General features: G+C 44.3%; 2 protein-coding genes across 2 annotated transcripts in view; both read left to right on the top strand.

Moving 5' to 3' along the window:
• Nucleotides 1–390: 390 nt before the first annotated feature.
• ces3 (carboxylesterase 3) lies at nt 391–10,277 on the top strand (the record flags this gene model as incomplete). Its single annotated transcript, XM_084554758.1, has 13 exons — nt 391–457; nt 2,497–2,698; nt 2,779–2,917; nt 4,177–4,310; nt 4,378–4,531; nt 4,627–4,731; nt 5,616–5,717; nt 6,108–6,248; nt 6,340–6,420; nt 6,948–7,089; nt 7,939–8,088; nt 8,192–8,264; nt 9,480–10,277. 13 exons carry the CDS (start codon nt 391–393, stop codon nt 9,670–9,672), a joined length of 1,683 nt encoding a protein of 560 aa, XP_084410884.1. The 3' UTR covers nt 9,673–10,277.
• Nucleotides 10,278–11,317: 1,040 nt separating this feature from the next.
• The window catches only part of kiaa0513 (KIAA0513), a 13,794-nt gene continuing 3,105 nt past the window's right edge, over nt 11,318–22,006 (top strand). Inside the window, exons 1-2 of the mRNA XM_084554872.1 lie at nt 11,318–11,458; nt 19,272–19,826. Of these exons, the coding sequence (XP_084410998.1) occupies nt 19,447–19,826 (380 nt within the window). The 5' untranslated portion in view covers nt 11,318–11,458; nt 19,272–19,446. The remainder of the gene's footprint in view (nt 11,459–19,271; nt 19,827–22,006) is intronic.

The following is a 22,006-nucleotide window of genomic DNA, read 5'->3' as shown; positions in this document are numbered from 1 at the left end:
CACATGAAGAGAAGAGGGACGGACTGAACTGTGATCCTGCAGCTGTCAAAATACTCTGAGCAGCGTGAGTCAGCAGCAGTATCTGTGTCTGCAGGTCATTTCACGGTGAATCTGCTTTATTAGCTTTAGCTGCTCTTCCTGGAAGTGAGGTCTCAGTGTGTGTTCTCTATAGAGCCCACCCAGATGTTTGCAGCATCGAGCTGAAGCGGTCAAAGAGCAGTGTTCTGCAAACGGGACGGTCAGAGTCCTGCTCCCAGATCAATGCTGTTAGCTGAGCCTGTTTGAGATCTGTGTGCGGGACAGGGAGGCGGGGCAGGTCGTGGGGGGGGGTTAGGTTATTTATCTGGACGTGTTCAGAGATTCTTTCTGTCTTTTTCTTTGAGCTCCAGGATGAGAACAGCGCTGCTCATTGTCTTCCTGCTTCCTGCGCTGACAGCGACGGCCTCGCCGACACCAGGTAGGACCTTAGTAGTTTAGATGGAGCCTCATGGTTCAGTTTACGTTTTATAATGTCTTATATGCACATTTCACTTTTCATTTCACATAAAAGCAGCTTTAAAAGACACATTCAGGGCACGGTGTGGACAGTAGAAACTCCTCTGTTAGCCAGAGACAGCTGCAGACCTACTGTTAATGCTTCAGGCTGCTTTGTCTTGTTCTAACCGTGAACATACAGATCAGAGGTGATCAATCTGAGACCCGTGAGCCAAAAGGTTCTTCCTTCTAATGTGACCACAAAGAAAACTCTTCAGATCAGACCCTGACACTCGTCTCAAACATAAACTTGGCTCTAAGCTGCTAAACTCTGGCCTCAGTGCTGCAGCTGTACAAACCTCTGAACGCTGATCAGCTGTAAACATCATTTAGTGCCTGATGTTTGAAGCTGTGGACATTTAAAATACAACATCCTGATTATAAATCACTTCAGTCACGTCTCAGTGCAGCTGACATGTCTCTCTGGTAGCTGTTAACATCTGTGCTCTGGGTTAAATAAAAGTCCAACAGGTAACACTGAACACCTGTTTACAGTCAGCGTCTACCTGAGGGCTTTCTGTGCTGGACTAGTTTCTAGGTGGCTGTCGTTGGAGTGGACAGATGTCTCCGGTCACGTCTACTGACAGAGAAATGACTGTGTTGGCAGTGACTGAGGCGTCTTCATTTATTGGTTCTCAGGTCTTGTCCTCCAACAGCTCAGATCAGACAATTTAATAATTAGACCCATGAAATAAAAATATAGTGTTCACAAGAAGAGGTTCAGTTTGTTCAGCGAGACACAAAGAGACGCAAAGAGACCCAAAGAGACACCACGTCAGTGTGGTGTCTCCAGCTCTCAGTGAAGGTGTTAATCAGTGTCAACATGGAGCTGAGTGAATGAATGAAATCAGGTTTCTATGCTGAGACAGAAACTGAGTCAGTCTCTACTAAACGTCTCTGACGAGTGTCTCTGAGCGTCCCGGCTGTGGTCTAGTAGAAGTTCACCATCAGACCACACCACAAGGACCCCAGAGACCTCAGTGGTTCAACACAACAGGACAGTGTCTCAGTTAGTCTCTGGTTTCTGCTACATATCAGCAGCTGTCTGCAGACACAGAGGACAGAGAGGACAGAGAGGACAGAGACCTTTAGTCTGCTGACTGATCTCCTATGATAAACTGCTCTGTCTTCATGAAGCGTCCTGCAGGTGGCGCCATCGTTCAGCTGTTCATTTAAGCTGCTTTTATTCTATGAACTGGTTCCAGATGAAGGACGGCTCAGTGGTGTGGTGGTTAGCACTGATGCCTCACAGCAAGCAGAAGGTTCTGGGTTCTAATCCAGGCCCACTGGTTCCTTTCTGTGTGTAGTCTGCATGTTCTCCCTGTGTCTGCGTGGGTTCTCTCCAGGTTCTCCAGCTTCCTCCCACCGTCCAAAGACATGCTGGTTAGGTTCATTGGTGATTCTGTCTCTCTGTGTTAGACTGGGATAGACTGGAGACCTGTCCAGGGTGGACCCCCCCTCTAGACCAATGACAGCTGGGATAGACTGGAGACCTGTCCAGGGTGGACCCCCCCTCTAGACCAATGACAGCTGGGATAGACTGGAGACCTGTCCAGGGTGGACCCCCCTCTAGACCAATGACAGCTGGGATAGACTGGAGACCTGTCCAGGGTGGACCCCCCCTCTAGACCAATGACAGCTGGGATATGCTGGAGACCTGTCCAGGGTGGACCCCCCCTCTAGACCAATGACAGCTGGGATAGGCTCCAGCAGCCCCCCATGACCCTTCACAGGACAAGAGGTTACAGAAGATGAATGAATGAATGAATGGTTCCAGATGACCTCTGTCCAAACAGGAAGTGGTTCTGGAGCTGGTCCAGACCTCTGAGGGTTCCTGTGAATATAGAACTGATCTGATTTAACTTCACTGAACTTGTCCTCACTTACTTATTAGTGTCATCTGTGTCCTGATGTCCCGTGTCCAGCCTGTCTCTAAACATTCATCTTTAATCTACTTGTAAGGTGGACCTGAGGACCTGGTGGTGTCTCTGAAACATGGAAGACTCAGAGGAGGCTACGTGACGGTCAAAGGAGCAGAGAGGAGGGTGAAGAGCTACCTGGGGATCCCCTTCGCCCGGCCCCCCGTGGGACCCCTGCGCCTGGCCGCTCCCCAGGATGCGGAGCCCTGGGACGGCGAGAGAGACGCCACTCAGGATCCACCCATGTAAGTCCATCTGGTCCCTGAGACACTCTGGAGGACACGCTGTCCATCTCATTCTTCTTCTTCTTGTCTCCCGCTCTCAGGTGCGTCCAGGATCCAAAGTTAATTGTGAACGTTTCTAGGACCATGTCCATCGAGTTTGTCCCCCCGGAGCTTTCAGAGGACTGTCTGTACCTGAACGTCTACACTCCAGCTGAAGCAGCCAGGGGAGACAAACTGCCGGTGAGTTAAAGACGTTACAGAGACGGAGGCTCATAGAGGACAGAGCTGCTCGTCAACGCTGCTGCTCGTTAACGACGTCCAATCAGAGTCTGCTGTGACCACTCAGTGATCCCTGATGGTCTGGTTTCCATTCAGACTCTGAGTCTAACGCTGAGGTCTCCTGTTTCTGAACAAAGTCCGTCCCCTTTCGTCTCCCTCACAGAGTAACAGCTTCGTCCAGCCTTGACCCGGTGGACGTGTCCATCAAGGAGACACGTGATGAGCACTAACTGACTCAAAGCGGTTTAAACATGCAAAGTGGTGACAAAATGACAGAAGACTGTTTGTAAACAGACTCACAGTGACGTCAAACATGCAAAGTGATGCAAAGTGTCCAACAAAGAGACGCAAAATAACTAGTAGTAGTATAAGGAGACAAGATCACGCACAATGTCCACAAAAGCAATAATTTGTGTGTAAAAACTAATAAAAGTAAAATAAAAATAACAAAAAAAACACAAAATGGCATTCAAAGAGACAATGAGTGAACCCAGAGACATAGTGTCCACAAAGAGACAAAATGATGCAAAGTGTCCACAAAGAGACGCGGCAAAGTGTCCACAGAGGGATGCACAATGACTGCAAGGAGAAGAGATGAATAAAAACGTGGACTCAAAGAGACAAGACGACACACAAAGAGATGCTAACTACCCAAAGAGAGAAAGAGACACTGCAAAGACACAAAGACACAGAGGGACAAAATGATGCAAAGACACAAAATAACACAAAGAGCCTGCAAAGAGAAGAGATGCAAAATGACTAAATAGATGCAAAAGAGACAAAATGACGACAAGGACACAGACTGAATATAAAGCATCCAGAATAACTGCAGAGGGACAAAAAGAGTCTGCAAAGACAAAACCCTGGTAGTGAAGTAGAGCTGAGAAAGAGACACAAAGTGGACTCAAAGAGACAAGATGATGCACAAAGAGACACTGCAAAGACACAAAACCATAGAGGGACAAAATGATGCAAAGACACAGCATAGCAGTCTGCAAAGAGACAAAATGAATGAATGTGAAAGCAAAGAGTGTCCAGAAAGGTTTGTCAGGTGACTGCAAAGAGATGAAAAATGATGACGACAAGGACACGACTCTCCCTGTGAAGGGACAAATCCCTGGTAGTGAAGCAGAGCTGCTTTGAGTGTCTCTGTGTTTACCAGAGACAGCTGTAACCTCCTGTGTCCCAGAGGTCAGAGGTCAACCTGTGTTGTGTGTCAGGTGATGGTGTGGATCCACGGAGGAGGCCTGGCGATGGGGGCGGCCTCTCAGTACGACGGCGCTCCGTTAGCTGCCTACGAGAACATGGTGATGGTGATCATTCAGTACCGCCTGGGCATCCTGGGCTTCCTCAGGTAAGGAACTGTTCCTCAGATCATCCACCCTTTGACTACGTCCCCTCTGACCTGTCCTCTTCCAAAGCACCGGAGACGAACACGCTCGGGGTAACTGGGGTTTCCTGGACCAGCTGGCAGCTCTGAGGTGGGTGCAGGAAAACATCGAGGCCTTCGGCGGCGACCCGCAGACCGTCACGGTGGCCGGAGAATCGGCCGGAGGCATCAGCGCATCGATCCTGGTAGGGAACAGAAAAACGAATCCCTGCAGGGACGTTGGTGAGGATCACGTCCAGCTGTCAGCTGACTGCATGTATATCTGTTTCCTTCTGACCAGACTCTGTCTCCACAAGCTAAAGGACTCTTTCAGAGGGCCATATTTCAAAGTGGAGTAGCAACACTCGGGGCCTACACAACCGATAAGCCACTGTCTCACGCAAAGGTAACGAAACCTGGAGCTCAGTTACTGTAGATCTGCACCAGAGGTTTGACTCCACTGTCACTGACATATACAGAATATAATACATGAAGCAGAGCAGGTTAGAGGGCTAGCTTCACCTCATCCAGCAGCTGCATGTCACGTTGTACCTCTGTAGACCTGTACATGTTTAGTTTACTGCAAACCGTCTATTAACGTTCTTTTTATTTAAATATTTATTTCTCTATTCCAAGCTAATAAGGATAGATCCCTTGTTAATAAGCTACAGCTAAATTGCTAAATGCTAAAAACTAAAGTGCTGTTTCTTTTCTTGTTTCCGTCTTTGAAAACTTTCTGATTTATGTGACAGACAGCTTCGAAAATCTATAATAACATCTGGTTCTAAAACCCTGATTGTCACTAAACCAGGTTCTAGGTTCTTTAACTGATTAGCCAATGACTGAAAGTTATCAAATGTATTTTGAAGTTTGGTTTAATATCAGTTCAACCACTTTAAATCTAGATAATTCAGAGGCTACGTTCAGTTACTTCTGCCCGGCTAGTCAGGCTAGTTAGCATTTAGCAGGGCAGCTTTAACTGTTTTAACTTTTTTTTTCCATTAGGATTTAGAGAGATTTTCATATATATAAACACTCAAAACATTCAAAACACAATAAATAGGATTTTGTAGAATCAAACACGGATTTTAAATCCAAAAAGATGGTTTATCAAAAGCTAATTTAGCTGTAAGGCTATTCCATTAGCTAGTGGCTAACTAGCCAGAACAAAATGAAACAGCTGATGGGCGTCTGTAATCATTTCTATGTTAATAAAATATGTAAAAGGAAGTTTTTCATCTTGCAGGTTAATATTGTGTACACCTTCTTTGTTCTGTCCTTCATTTCCAGATCGTCGCCAACATAACGGGATGTGACCACAGCAGCACAGAGGAAATGGTTCAGTGCTTCAAAGGAAAAAGTAAAGACGAGTTAGTGTCTGCGACCACGAAGGTAAACGACCAGGTCAACTCGCTGTGTGTTTTATTTAAGCGTGTTTCATTTACAAAACTCTTTGCGAGTTGCAGGAGCCGCTTGCCGTAGCGGTCGACGGCGGCAACTGTCAATCATCATGATGTCACATCCAGTTTTTATAGCATCAGATAACTAAAACAGAGAAACTGACTCTTGAACAAACATCAGAATTATTTTAACTACCTGAAATGTATGTGACGTGTACTTTAGTGTTTTAGTTTTAGGCCCGCCCACTAACATGAAGGAGGCGGGGCTTATGACTCCAGGGGGAGCTCCACATGCTTTGCCTTCATTTTAGAGGCGTTGTCATGGCGTCCACTGGTTCTAAAGACTATGGTTGATGTTGATCAGTCTCTTCCTGGCGTTTAGATGAAAATCTTCCTGGGAGCCGTGGTGGACGGCGAGTTTCTGACCGACCTGGCGGAGGAGCTCCTCAAGAGGAAGGAAGTGCTGAAGGTTCCTGTGATGATGGGAATAACCAACCATGAGTTTGGGTGGATCCTGCCTCAGGTGGCGCCACATATTCAGACGCTATGTATTCATCGTTCTTCGTGTCATTGTCGTGAACTAACTGTGAAGCTTTGTCTCCTGTGGGTCGCAGAGCTTCGCCCCTCCAGGCTGGGACAAAGGTATGAGCCGGGAGTCGGTGCTGGCGGTGATAAACATCTTCAATCCTGCAGGGGTGAGCATTAACATCTGATTTAAGTGAACACATCTTTAGTTTATCTTAGTAAACACTTTTTCTAGAACCAACCAATGACTCTAAATTTCACTCAATATCAGATGTTTAGTTCAATTTAAAACCATTCATTTATTCTAATCAAAATAAAAACAGCTGAATCAGATTCAAATACGTCATGAATGTTGTAAATGTTCCCATAGATCACCACCGTAGTACAGAAAATTAATTTTCACATTAATTCCTTCTAAATAGTTAAACAAATGGGCATTTAACGGTTTTAATGCGGCAGCATTTCAACCTACAAAGACTAACCACGTATTCATAGCATCAGCAAAATGTTCAAAGCTGCAATAAGAACAAGAGGAAGGATGATAAAAATCTTTTATTTCTATGACTTTCTTGAAAGAAAGAAACACATAAACAGCTAATATTGTGACAAAAATAAATTAGGAAAGTTATCTGAAATAAATAATAAAACATAGTCTCTAGATTTCTTTTTAACAGTTTAGCCTCTGTCACTGTTCCAGGTTTCTGCCGCCAACAACCTCATCGCTGACGAATACCTGAAAGATGCTAAAACTCCAGAAGAGATCAGAGACGGATTCACAGAAGTCATTGGAGACCTGTTGATGACGCTGCCGGTGGTCAAGGTGGCAGAATACCACTCAGGTCAGAGGCCTCGTTCAACATCCTAGCATCCTCACTGATCTGGTCTCTAGTGTCCATGTTAAACAGGTCCAGGTGTGAACACTGATCTGGTCTCTAGTGTCCATGTTAAACAGGTCCAGGTGTGAACACTGATCTGGTCTCTAGAGTCCAGGTTAAACAGGTCCAGGTGTGAACACTGATCTGGTCTCTAGTGTCCAGGTTAAACAGGTCCAGGTGTGAACACCGATCTGGTCTCTAGAGGCCAGGTTAAACAGGTCCAGGTGTGAACACTGATCTGGTCTCTAGTGTCCAGGTTAAACAGGTCCAGGTGTGAACACTGATCTGGTTTCAGTCCACATGTGGAGGTGGTCTGGGACACATGTGACCTCCTTCCTTTGGTAGTGTGAACACACAATGAGTCCTGGGTCACATTAAAGACCACCTACTCAACAGGGCTGATCTGAGGAAGAGGAGTTTAACTCATTCATTCCTTCCTTCCTTCCTTGTTTTCAGCTGGTACAATATTCTACTGACCACATGATGGCGCTGCTTATTTACAGACACACAAACTGAGATCAGATCTCAAGTGCTGGCTGGGGACGCATGTGGAGACACATTTATATTAAGACCAGGTGTGAACACAGGGACTTAGAGATGGACAGGTGAGACCAGGTGTTGATGTGAGGTGTGAATGTACCTGGAGAGCATCTTAAAGCCTCTGTGAACAAATGAAGCAGATGATTGGATGAATTTTCTCCTGTCAGTGCTGTTAGAGATCTCTGCTCCTTCAGTCTAATTATAAACATGTGTAGGGAAAGCAGCACCTCCAAGACTTCATGTCTAAATATATTCACTGGTTGGTTTGTTTAGATGCGGGCGTTCCAGTTTACCTGTATGAGTTTGTGTACAGCGCCGAGATACACAAACACAACAGACCCAGCTTTGTGAAGGCTGATCACGCCGACGATGTCGGCTTCATGTTCGGTGGATGTTTCTGGGGAGGACGTATTAAAATCATAGGTAGGTAAATGTAAGATTCTACCTGTGACGTTTACTGACACAACTAATGATAATGGAATGAAGGTGGTGGTTAACAGGCGTCCATGCTCCTCTCGTCCATCAGGCAACGTCACCCAAGACGATGAGACAGTTTGTAAGGTCATGATGGGATACTGGGCGAACTTCGCCCGTACTGGGTAAGAACTGAAAACAGTAACATCATTAAAGCTGCACTCACTAAACAGAGCACTGTCACTTTGATTTACCTTTGACAACGTCCACAAGTTTTATTTGGAGGAACGTTTATTTGGATTCTGCTCCAGCAGAGATCTGCAGGGCCAATCAGATACTGTGGGCGGGGCTTAATGTAACAGAAGACTACAGTAGTCATACACGTCATCTGAGGTTTCGTATATTGTAGGTTTTCAGTATAAAGATGAACAGTGGAACAGCTCCTCTAAAGTGAAGCCAAACCAAGTAGAGCTCCCCCTGGTGGCTGGCTGCAGTATAGGTCATAAGCTCCACCCCCTTCATGTTAGTGGGCGGGACTTGGGCCAAACTAAAACACTGAAATACACGTCAAATATTTTTTTTCAAGGATGGTTTCTGTCATTTTAGGTAGTTAATATAATGTTGATGAATGTTCAAGAGTCATTCTTTGGATAAGTTTCGTTTTAGTAGTCAGGGTGTGACATAATGGAGACCACCAGTTGCCATGCCAACCGCTACGTAAAGAAGTCCAGTGGGACAGTGAGAGCTGTAAAAACAATTCTTAGTTTTTAGTGTATAATCCAACATTTGCAGAGCGTAGTATTAATGAAACTAAAACATGAGTGAGTCTGGAGGAAGTGTGGGCGGGGCATCAATATCACGGCTCCACGTGGCTCCGCCCTCAGACCGTACTGATCAGACTCTGGATCCAAACTCACAAGATGGCGCCGCCCGTATCCCCGGGAACATAGAGTCAGTTTGACCAATGAGAGGAAGAGGAGACGTGGTGTCCATGTTTATATACAGACGATGATTTAAACTGACTGGAGTGTTGCCGGCTACAGATATAACGTACATTATTGTTTCAGCAGCAAAGTTTTCACATGATGCAGTCAAAAAAAAGTTAAAAATTCTAATAAATAAATACATTTGACTTCTCAACACGTCTCATCCACACGGAGACAAAGCACAAAACTAACTGAGCAACATCAATGTAAATCCAATTGTTGTACAACTATTAAATTTTCTACTGAAAATAAATGAGGTTGACATTAAATCTCCCTGCAGAGGAGGGCAGTCACTTTATTTACTTAAATAAAGACAAACTGAAGACTGAGTAGAGGAGATCAATGTCATTAAACATCCAAATGTGATGTCCTCTGCTGCGTGCCGTCCTGAGGTTTGTTTCCATGTCTCCTCAGCTCCCCTGACGGTGCTGGTCTGGTCAGCTGGCCTCCATATGACCAGCAGAAGCAGGAGTACATGGAGCTGGGTCTGGTTCAGACCGTGAAGCAGAAGCTGAGGAAGGACCGGGTCCATTTCGCCACGGTCACTCTGCCTCAGAGGCTGGAAGAGTTAGCAGCAGCAGCCAAAGCGGGAACTGACCCACGCTAGATGTCTTACTGTTTGTATTCAACCCAAGTTTAGGTGTGTTTGTTTTTTAGCTTTCTTCACTATAACTCACAAAATAAGAATCGATGTCTGGATCCTAGTTTTCTCTTTTTCAAGTACCTGTCATTAAAGGAAGGAACCCTCATCTAGAAGAAAGAAAACTGTGAGATATGTAAGAGCTACAGCTAAACTTAGATTCATTATTGTCTCATTAAAGGTCCATACAATGCAAATCAATGCAATCCACTACATATACTTATCACATGACATTTCCAAGGGTTGTATTTAGTCTGAAAATGATCCACTTTTTTGAAAAAACACACAGTTCTACTTAAAAGTATTAAGAATTTTCTACATTTCTGCATAAAAACGACTCAAAACATCAGCGGATTTTCACACAAGTCCTTAAAAGCAGACAAAGAGAACCCAGTGAATCACATTATTCAGGAAAATGAGCCAATATTACGTATCTGTGTTGTAAAAGTTGTAAAAGTCAGAGCCTCCTTGTTTCCAGTATCTGCTGTGACCTCCTTGTAACTAAATGTTTCTGGTAACTGCTGATCAGTGGTCTACAGCAGCTTGGAGGAATTTTAGCCCATTCCTCAGAACAGAACCACTTCAGCAGCTACAAGGAGAAGCACAGACATAGAGACAAGAATCCACCACAAAGAGAAACAAATGGCTTCAAAAGGACTCCAGCTGACTACAGAGAGACAAGCACGAAAACACACTAACACCACAACAAAGAGAAAGAGAAAAGACCATAAACAACAGAGACACATTACGACTTCAATAAGAAACAAAACAACTAAAAAACATACAAGAAATGGCATAAAAATTATTCCAATTGGCTGCAGAGACAAAAAAAACAAGCATAAAAGGTGCAAAGGGTTAGAAAGGGATTCAAAATGGCTGCAAGAAGAGACAAAACCACTACGAAGGGATGCACAAAACACAACAACCACAAAGTGTCACTAAATGGCTGAAAAGAGACAAAACAACTAAAACTAACACGACTGCAAAGAGAAGCAAAGCCTCCACAGCGACTACAGAGAGACCCAGAGTTACTGAAGACACTTGTCTCTGTCCACATAAATATCTCTTCATCGAAATATTATAGGACAGTATTGACAAGGCTTCTCTAAAACTCTCAGGTCTGATTATAAAATAAATACTTCACATTCATTCAGTAAACATTCACATTCACTTAATCTCTATTGTGTTTTTAATTTGAGCTGCGAATAAACATTATTATTGAAGACAAGTCATAGCAGCTCATAAACGAGGAAAAGACATTGGATACATAATAAATAAAGGAATAATAAATTAATTAATTAAGATAAAATATTATTGAGAATAAATAAAGGTAACAGACTTCTTGAGTGGGTGAGGATAACTTAAATAATTATATGTTTATTGTTGTGGTTTCTTTTTTAAATATATAATTAATTAATATACAAATCAAATTCAACCATAAAAAACATTAACTTTATCATCAATCAGATGTAAAAGAAATAAATATTGACGATAAACTGCATGTTGTCGTCATTCGAATAAACTTTTATTGTGAAGGGAATATCCGGTAAGGAGTCGTGCTGGCAGGCCTCAGCGCTGATTGGTTGCGCTGCTTGTCGACGTCATTGGGTACTCCTTCGGCCTCTGTTCGCGCTTGCGCACTCGCGTCAAACCCACAGTTGTGAGCAGGAGCTCCGAGCGACGCACCGTGAACCGGAGCGAGGGAGAGGGGGAGAGAGAGCGTCTTCCTGCGGCCACGGAGGGACGCGTTCGTGTACGTACATCCATTACACCTGCTATCTCACCACATATCTCTTTAAATGTTCCACAGTTGTTCTTGTACGCGTTTAAAATGCTGGCTCGGTGTCGCAGTTGTGTTTGAATGGCTCTGGCTCGTGATGTTTTGGGTTTTCGGAGCCCCGGTGCTCCTCGGTTTGACCCCGTGTCGGTGCGTGTTCGGCTCCCGGTGCAGACTGACCGATGTTGGGGGGATGGGGGGGTTCCCTGGTTCCTAGTGAGCCGGGAAAATGTCTCCGCGTTGGGCTGTAATCACACCGGTGCAGCCTTACAGGAAACGTCAGCTCTCCGTGTTTATTCAGCGCCGCTTCCTCTCAGCTGTCAACTGCTCCCGGTCCGGTAACGTGGGGCTCGTTTTATTGATAATATTTAAAAAATAAACAAATTAAAACGTGCTATTTTTGTTTTTAACTTTTTATATTTTAATCCAGAAGCGGCTGGTTCCCATTTTGTCTCCAGAGACGCGGCGCAAACCAAATCCTATTCAGAAAAAATGCAATTTTAATTTCGTTTTCCTTACTGGAAAAAATGCGCAACACATGAAACTAAACACGACGCGTTTAATTAACAATGTTGAGACGCTTTTATATTCGGCATGGACATCAGCCATTAAGCTCATCGTGTTTATTGTAAAAGTCAGACTTTCTCATTTGCACTCATTTAAAATAATCAGCCTGGTGATAATATAGTCATTTTTAGATGTGAAATGCAGCTTTGTCGTGCTACCGCCTATACCGAATTCTCTTGGTCTGCAGCAATGATCAATTTATTGTCTATGAGATAATTACATTCACTAATAAGCAGTGATTTGTAAAATGACGAGAATTTTTAATGGAGTCTGGTGTGACGTTCTCATCCCATGAGGTAAGGCAGGAGCTGCAACAGTTTCCAGATTTACTGACCAGTAAATAGACAGAAAATTAACCAGGAATGATTTTAATGATGGAAATAATAATATGAGACATTTATTTTGTGTAAAATATAAATAAGTGTTGATGTAAATGATTTGTTTTTATGCTTTTCTTCATCATATTTGAAGTATTTCTGTAGGTTTTGCACAAACATGTTTTTTATAAACGAGCCTTAACCCTTTAATTACCATCCTGTCATATTATTAGTGGGTCTGCAGCTCTTGCCGCTGGTGTTATCTGGACGTGCACATGGAGGAGAACTTCCTCCCAGCTTTTCCAGCAGCTCATTTGTGTAGACTCTTTGTTCTAGGGCTTATCTTTTGTTGTGTCCACCCTCCAGCCACTGTCTGGATCCACAGGGAAGAGGTTTGGAGTTGACCTCTGTGTGAGCTTGAGCTGCACTGACAGGCATTTTAACTGCGTCTGTGTTCTAAGGTTGGAAAACGACTCACAAGGAAGTCCAAAACGACCACAACTGAAACCAAAACGACTCGAAAGAGACAAGATGAAAAACAACGGAGACAAAACAACCGCATGAGAAATAAAATGGGACACAAGCAGCTGCAAAGACAGACAAAACAACCACAACAGACTCAACCTGGCTGCAAAGAGATGCAGCACAATGAAAACACCTAGGACGAGAAAAACCTCAAAACAACCATAAAGAGACACAGGTGGCTGCAAAACGATTCAAACTGACTAACAAGAGACAAAATCCCATCCAGAAAGGTTAGAAAATGACACAAAACAATCATAAAACTGTCACTAAAGGCTGCAAAAAGACTCCACCTGACTGCAAGGGGACGCTAAACAACCACAAAGAAAACTAAACCCAGCGCTAAGAGTAGCAAAGAAGAAACAAAACAACCACAATGAGACACAAATATGCGCAAAAGCACTCCTAATGACTACAGAGATCAACACCAAACACAAAAACACACAAAAGGTTGGAAATGGACTCAAACAGAAACAACAAAGAAAGAAAACCACCTCAGGAGCCTCGACTTGATTGCAAGGACACGCTGAGCGACCACAAAGAGACACAATGGTTTGGATGCGGCTGAGTACGAAGAGATGTAACACAACTGAGATTCAAAACAACCAAAATAAAAAACAACAACCACAGTGAGACACAAATACCTGCGAAATATCTCAAACCGATCACAAAGAGACAAAAACCAAGCACACAGAGGTTAGGAAAGGGACTCACAACAACCACAACTGTGTCACGAAAGGCTGCAAAGACTCAAACTGGCTGCAAGGAGATGCTGGACAACCACGAAGACAACCACAGCACGCGCAAAGAAGAAACAAAACAACCACAATGAGACACAAATACCTGCAAAATATCTCAAACCGACTACAAAGAGACAAAAACCAAGCACAGAAGACACAAAAGGCTGTAGAGAGAGACACAACAACTACAAAAAGAAGCAGCACAACAAAGAACAGGGAGAGAAAACCACCTCAAAGTGGCTGCAAGGAGACGCTGAACGACCACAAAGAAAACCAAAAAGACGAGCACAAAAACCTCCACAATGAGACACAAAAGGATCCAAAACCCAACCACAAAAAGACACGAGAGGTTAGAAGAAGACTCAAAATGTCTGAAGAGAGAAACAAAACATCTACGGTGAAGAGGTTTGGACTTGACCTCTCTGTGAACCTGAACTGCCCTGACTGGCATTTTGCCTGCGTCCATGTTCTGACATTTTACAGACGAGTCTGTGATGGGAGATGTGCAGCAGAGGAGACATGACGCTGGATCAAACAGGGCTGATGGTATTAACTTTTATGCCAGAGACATGTTCTGAGACGTCCTCTGAGGACATAGTGTGTTATTTTTACGTTCAGACCTCTCAGCTGAGATCCGTCACCTCGTCGGCCGTCGGCCTCTTCTGCTTGTCTGCTGTGGTGTGTGATATGAGGCTGTGCAGTTCACACAAGGATCTGCTTCTCCTACACATCCACTCCTCAGATGATATTTATGCAGCACCATAAAACACCTTTCATCCAGTGATAGTGTGAACGGCATTAAATGGATGGAGGCAGGGAGGATTCCTGGATTGTAAACGTGTAGCTTTATGATTTAAGAGCCGTCCAGAGAGCTGTCGTTCCCACGTACTGTTGATAGAGGCTGATAACGGTTAGCAGCGTTCCTCTTAGCGCCTGTAATCACACCAACACCTCGCTCTGAGAGTCCAGTCCTGTTTGGTCGTCTCTAAAACTGAACAACACTTCTGAGCTGGCATGTTATCACGCTCTTATCAGAATCAGTCTGGTAACTCTCCATCTGGATTTCATAATGAGGCGTGTTTCAACTGATACAGATAAAACTAATACCTCTGCATCAACTGGGTAGTTCTCCAGCCAATCAGAGAGCTTGAAATGACTAAAACCCAAGTGTGAGTAATGCTTCTTGACTGAAGGTCAACCAAACGACCACAAAGAGAATCAAAGGGCTGCAAGAAGAGATGCAAAACAGCCACGACTACAACGAGGCACAAGTCATCACGAAAAGACACAAAACTACTAAGAGATGAACGACGACAACAACAGAGAGAAAACAACCATAAAGAGACACAAACGGCAGTAAAACGATTCAAACAGACGACGAAGAGACAAAAAAAACAACAGGTTGAAAAGTGACTGAAAATGTTCAACAAGAAGATGCAAAACAACTGGAACGGGAAACGACCCCAAACAAAAAAGATGCAAAACAACCACAAAGAGACACAAGTGGCGCCGAAAGGATTCAAACTCACGACTAAACAAAAACCAAGCACAAAAAAAAATATATTGAAGGTTGGAAATAGCATTTAGTTGTAAACAAATTCAACTCAGATGACGTCTATGACTACTGTTACTCTTTCTGTCCATCACCACGTTAAGCCATGCCCCCAAACTATCTGATTGGCCCGGCAGATTTTTGCAGGACCAACCAGATCCCAACAGAGAGACTCTAAATAAACTTTAGTTTTAAAGGCAGAGAAGAGTTCAGGATGAGTCCCAGACTGTGAGAACCAGAATTTACATTTAAACTAAATGATGTAAAAACCGTTGATTGTTGAAGAGCCGACCATTAAAACACTTGAAGCTATAACTTGATTAAAGAGGAAAAAGTAGCATCAACATATAAATAACTCTTCTATTTAATTAAAAGCAACAAGGCCTCATGTAGTCATTGCTAACCTTTTATTTTGAAATCCACTGGAAGTCCCCACAGTTTCCACAGACACCAGATATGTCCCACAGATGATTCAGACTGTTTAGAATACAATTAGAACAACAAACGTAGCGCTAATTATACGGACGAGAAGGAGAACTTGAGTCTAGTTCCAGCTCTTTGAGGAACAGAATCACGATAAGAAGTCTGGAGAACAAAGAAGGGCTTTTGTTTTGGTGACTGAGACGTCCCAGTAGACAAAAAATAATGGAGCCACTGAAAAGCTCTCCCTCTCAGATTGCACGAGCACACCGAAGGATTGTGGGTCAGGGAAGTCCCAGATTGAGTATTGGTTACTGGTCTTTGTTCAGGAAAGAGAAAGGAGACTTTAAAAGCACCATGCCCAGGTTTGATGTTCCTTAAAGCTGCGTCTGTTTTGTTGTCGTCTCATGAAGCTGCAGAGATAAATGAACAATGATCAGCTGATTTTAAATGTGTTTGATGATATTTCCTGGGGGTGGGCGATGCTCGGGGCCACGTTGTGTAACGGTGCTGGCATCCATGTGTGAATCAAAGCGTAAGCTGAGGAGGGTCTTGTGATGATGATGATGATGATGATAATGTGCTGCAGCTGATAGCGACCAAACAAACCACTCCAGCTCACCTGCAGAGGTAGCGCCTGGTTGGTCACATATGCTGCAGCGTCACCGTCCAGCAGGTGATCGTACCGACGCCATCCGTCCTCAGCAGGGAGTCACGACCGACCGCTGATCTGCTGCTCAGATCAACGTAAACAGAAAAGCCGCGAGGCAACACTTCACACGTCCAGCATCACCAGCACGACTAACTGTGTGGTCCATATGCTCGGTGACTCCGGCAGTCTGCCTCCTCACCGTGATTCAGTCAAGACTTCTGTTTATTCATGAACTTTAAAAGGAGATTAATGTTTCTGGTACAAGAACAAATGAAATATCTAATCCACTGACGTTCAGTTGACACCGGCCGACTCATCAGAGGCTTGTTTGACTCAGTCAACCAATAAGTGGGAAACGTGGAATCAGAACTAAGTGAAAGGGTTGAGGGTCTGGCTTCAGGACCCACCATCACCCCCTAATGACAAGCTGTGACCCAAATCAAAGACAATTTTCAACTTCTCAAATTTATTGAATGAACAGATTGTGCAGTTTGAATCTGAGATAGTAGAATATGAAAGTATAAAAACACAAATGTAATGATGAACCAAAACAACCAGTAAGTGGCGATGCTAGAGAAGGAACTATTCCTTTTAACGCTCGATTAGCTGCATTTTAATGAAAACCAAAACTCTTCACTTCAGTAACTTCAGCCTTTATTTAACAAACCCAACAATGCTTTCATGTACAAACACCAAATAAAAAAGTCCAACTACTGAGAAATATATAATCTGCATCGTACCTGCCCTTCGTCATATTTTAACGTTTTTGGAAAACAAGAAAAATCACAATTTTTAGCAAAGCACATTGGTATTTTTATATTGATACTGAAACAGTGGCCAAAAAATGACTTGGCGGCTATGCTATGAGGCTAACGATGTGTAAACAAACTTTGCAGATCTTCTTCTATGGTGTGAAATGGCAGGTGTCACCCACCACCTACTGCCACTTTTGGGTCGCGACCCACCAGTTGAGAATCACTGTTCTAAGAGGCAGTGTATGGAGCTTTAAAACACTTTGTCGCATCCAAAGCTGCAGAGGTAAAGCTGTGGAAATCAAGCAGATGCTGTTGCTGCCCTCATGCTATGTTTAGAACATTATCACCTCTTCACCTTGCCCTCAGACGGCCTTCTGCAACGACAAACTAAACCTATCCTATCACTCTCTTCAAAGCCAAAAACAAAAACAGTAATTTTTACCTCATGCTCCGTCCATTAATATTAAGCAGTGTTGCATGAATTCCTGTGGACGGCGGCAGCAGCAGTTCAGTAGCAGTAAATCAGACTTTAAGGAGCTGGTGAGATAAGTTTTATTTTTGTGTGTTTATGTGTGTTTGGTCCTGCCTTATATAACCACCTCATCTCCAGAGCTGCTGTCCAAACAAAGGCCTGGGGGCTCGCTGGCCGTGTGTGTTTAAGCTAACGTAGTTATAGCTGTGTGTGTTGTTCAACCAGAAGACCAAACGCTAAAGCAGATTAGCCGAAGGACAGAGTGCAGGATGAAGGACAGGCTGCTGTTAGGGTGGGGTGAAGAGTCCTGGGAAGCCCTGAGTGGGAGGCAGCCGTGAGATACCCAGCTATGACTGAGCTGTTTATTACAAACCACACCAGAGCTCTGCGAATTACACAATCGATGTTGAGAAAATGCAGCAAGCAGTGACTTATTGTGGGAAACGGTTTCCACACATCAGATATGATTGTCTAATAGTTCACGTCTCTGTGGTTTCAGTGATTTCAGTTTCCTGTTATTTGCTCATTTTTCAGTGCTGACTCGTGAATAACGAAGAACAAGAATTAAACCGTCATCTGAAGGTTTAGGGCGGGCGGCACTGGGATTTATTTTTCTATCTCTGGGAGCTCAAAGCTGCCCCGTTACTGTGAGACTTTAAAGCTCCCTCTTGTGTCGTCAGGTCAAGGAAACAGATCTGTATCCTATCAGGAAATCTTTTTTTTTGTCAGCCTGCTCTGCTCAGATGACATTCTTTGTCTCCTGAACGTCTTCACTGATCTGAAACAACAGGAAATAACCTTACAAGCATTCTCACGCCTACATTTCACACACTAGATGATTTATTTTGCTGGAACGCAGCGTATACTGACGTAAAACACAACCACAGGTAGTCAGGGCATGTTTGGCACAAAAAACATACTCCACAAGATATTAGTCAGCGAGAACAAGATCAAAGTTCGTTCTGTCCAGGTCATTCATACTTCACGAGAAACCCTCATAGGCCCCTCCCACTGCAGCATACGTCACACGTGCTAAGCATTGTGGGAGATGCAGGAGATGAACAACTAGACTAGATGCACCCACTTTTCTTATTATTTTTGGATATCAGGTCAAGCCGTTCATTCAGCATGCATCCACACATGGTATGCCGAGCTTTACCCAGGAGAGATTAGCGGTCAGAGTCCCCGCTAGCAGGTTAGTCCAGGTTAAACAGGTCCAGGTGTGAACACTGATCTGGTCACTAGAGTCCAGGTTAAACAGGTCCAGGTGTGAACACTGATCTGGTCTCTAGAGTCCAGGTTAAACAGGTCCAGGTGTGAACACTGATCTGGTCTCTAGTGACCAATCGCAGAATAGTTGCCAGACACCACACGAGAAAAAAGTTCTGTCCGATTGATGTTTCAAGAACAAGCTGTGAGAGCTCCCAAACATGGGCTACGAGAACAGATTTCTTGCTTCTTGCGGAGTATGTAACAGCCTTAAGGCTACAGAAGACTTTTTCTCCCTCACTTTAGCCGCATCCTCAATAAAACCGGCGACATCTCGGAGAATACAAGGAAAAATGACAAGAAAAGACTTTAGAAATCTACAGGGGAGGAACTTTTAAGATCAGATCAGGACTCTAATCGGCCGATAATAAATATTAAAAGATGGGTGTCGGATTCGGGGGCAACAAAAACTTGATTGGGACATCTCTACTAAAAACCACTGTCTGCTACAAATCACTTTATATGTGGACAAGTCTTCTCTGGTACATTTCAACTACAGTTGTAACTTTCTCTTCTTCCACAGATCGCGTTGGGTTTGTGAGTTCACTTGAAGTGAGCGCCCCCAGGGGGTGAGATGTTCTGCAGGATCAGATCACAGGAAGGATGGTGGCCTCTGCGGTAACCTCCGTCTATACCCTCCATGTTCCTGTGGAGCACTGAGTAACTCTTTTCAAAAGCAGCGTTAGCTCATTTCCAGCATGGACAGCGTCGCGGTGGACAACCTCATAGACTTTGACCTGCCGTCCCAGACCACGTCTCTGAGTCTGAATGGCGGTCAACACCAAGGACACACGGACGCTTTCTCCCCAGAGCCGGCATCTTCAGAGGGAGTCCACCAGAAGCCTTTACTGCCTGAACCCATGGCGCCATCCAAGCACCACCACCACCAGCCCGAGGATGGAGACAGCGACGCTACAGAGTCGGCAGACAGCGAGAACGACATGGACCCGCCGTCTCACATGTGGGACCTGAGGAGGTCGTCGTCTTCGTCTGCTCACAGCGGGGAGGACGCCGACGCCGAGGCGGTGGAGAGGAGGACGTTCATGAAGGCTTACGTGGAGAAGGTGTTTAATGGAAAGTAAGTAATCATGTGTTTTGATCATCACTTAAAGATAATTATATATATTAAATCCATTTTATCTGAGTAAGGTAAACGGTAGAGTAAAAGTTCACCTTTACACACCTGGTATTTAATTGGGATGTGCCAATCAGTATCTGGGCCGATCCAGGTATTTATTTTAGGTCCATGTCCCTGTAGCATCAATACTTCTTCTTCTTCTGTTTTAATGGTGGTTGGCTAGCGTCAAAGCTGCCAAAAAATCAAGGAAGAAGAAGAAGAAGAGGAGGAGGAACCAAAATCGTGTGACTTAACTAGTGTACTGTGGATGTGTGGTGAGGTGGTAGTAGTTGATCATCTAAACAGAATCCATGGAGTCCACTCAGTCAAAGGCTGCACCCAAACAACAACAACAAACACTGAACGTTTAAAAGAAGAGAAAAGTTTCCTGGAGACAGCGTCAAGGAGAAACATCTTCCAGAGAGGGTTAGGGAGTTTATGGCAGCGTTGGATGACCAGAACATTTCTGGAGTAGAGAACACAAGGTACCAGCTACCCTCTCCACACTACATTAACTTTGACTGAAAGATTTATTGGACAGAATCCAGTCCACTCTAGGAGAAGACAAGGAAGACAAGGACAGACTTTAGGAAGACACAGGAGACCAACTCTAGGAGAAGACAAGGAAGACAAGGACAGACTTTAGGAAGCTACAGGAGACCAACTCTAGGAGAAGACAAGGAAGACAAGGAAAGACTTTAGGAAGCTACAGGAGACCAACTCTAGGAGAAGACAAGGAAGACAAGGACAGACTTTAGGAAGACACAGGAGACCAACTCTAGGAGAAGACAAGGAAGACAAGGAAAGACTTTAGGAAGCTACAGGAGACCAACTCTAGGAAAAGACAAGGACAGACTTTAGGAAGACACAGGAGACCACCTCTAGGAGAAGATAAGGAAGACTAGGATAGACTTTAGGAAGACACAGGAGACCACCTCTAGGAGAAGACAAGGAAGACAAGGACAGACTTTAGGAAGCTACAGGAGACCAACTCTAGGAGAAGACAAGGAAGACTAGGACAGACTTTAGGAAGACACAGGAGACCACCTCTAGGAGAAGACAAGGAAGACAAGGACAGACTTTAGGAAGCTACAGGAGACCAACTCTAGGAGAAGATAAGGAAGACTAGGACAGACTTTAGGAAGACACAGGAGACCACCTCTAGGAGAAGACAAGGAAGACAAGGACAGACTTTAGGAAGCTACAGGAGACCAACTCTAGGAGAAGACAAGGAAGACTAGGACAGACTTTAGGAAGACACAGGAGACCACCTCTAGGAGAAGACAAGGAAGACAAGGACAGACTTTAGGAAGCTACAGGAGACCAACTCTAGGAGAAGATAAGGAAGACTAGGACAGACTTTAGGAAGACACAGGAGACCACCTCTAGGAGAAGACAAGGAAGACAAGGACAGACTTTAGGAAGCTACAGGAGACCAACTCTAGGAGAAGACGAGGAAGACAAGGACAGACTTTAGGAAGACACAGGAGACCAACTCTAGGAGAAGACAAGGAAGACAAGGAAAGACTTTAGGAAGCTACAGGAGACCAACTCTAGGAAAAGACAAGGACAGACTTTAGGAAGACACAGGAGACCACCTCTAGGAGAAGATAAGGAAGACTAGGACAGACTTTAGGAAGACACAGGAGACCACCTCTAGGAGAAGACAAGGAAGACAAGGACAGACTTTAGGAAGCTACAGGAGACCAACTCTAGGAGAAGATAAGGAAGACTAGGACAGACTTTAGGAAGACACAGGAGACCAACTCTAGGAGAAGACAAGGAAGACAAGGACAGACTTTAGGAAGCTACAGGAGACCAACTCTAGGACATTTAGGATCAGGACTGGGATCAGGGATCAGATCGGGAGGGCAAAAAAACTTGACTGGGACATACCTAGGTCCCTTGTGTCCTCAAAAAACAGTTTTCCAGGTCCAGAAAACCCCCAGAAACAGGTTGATGGTGTCTGGGCTAAAATGCACCCACAAAGATGAGGTCCTTGAATGCACCACGGTTCATCTTGACAAAGACCGACTTTTAGGCCTCGTTCAGACCTTTTACATCAACACATGTTAAGATCTGATTTATTTATTTTCAGATATGCTGTCACAGATCAGATCATTTTCTCACACATTGAATAA

This window comes from Chelon labrosus (assembly GCF_963514085.1).
Source record: "Chelon labrosus genome assembly, chromosome: 11".
Classification (NCBI taxonomy): Eukaryota; Metazoa; Chordata; class Actinopteri; order Mugiliformes; family Mugilidae; genus Chelon; species Chelon labrosus.
This window is presented reverse-complemented; position numbering and strand designations above follow the sequence as displayed.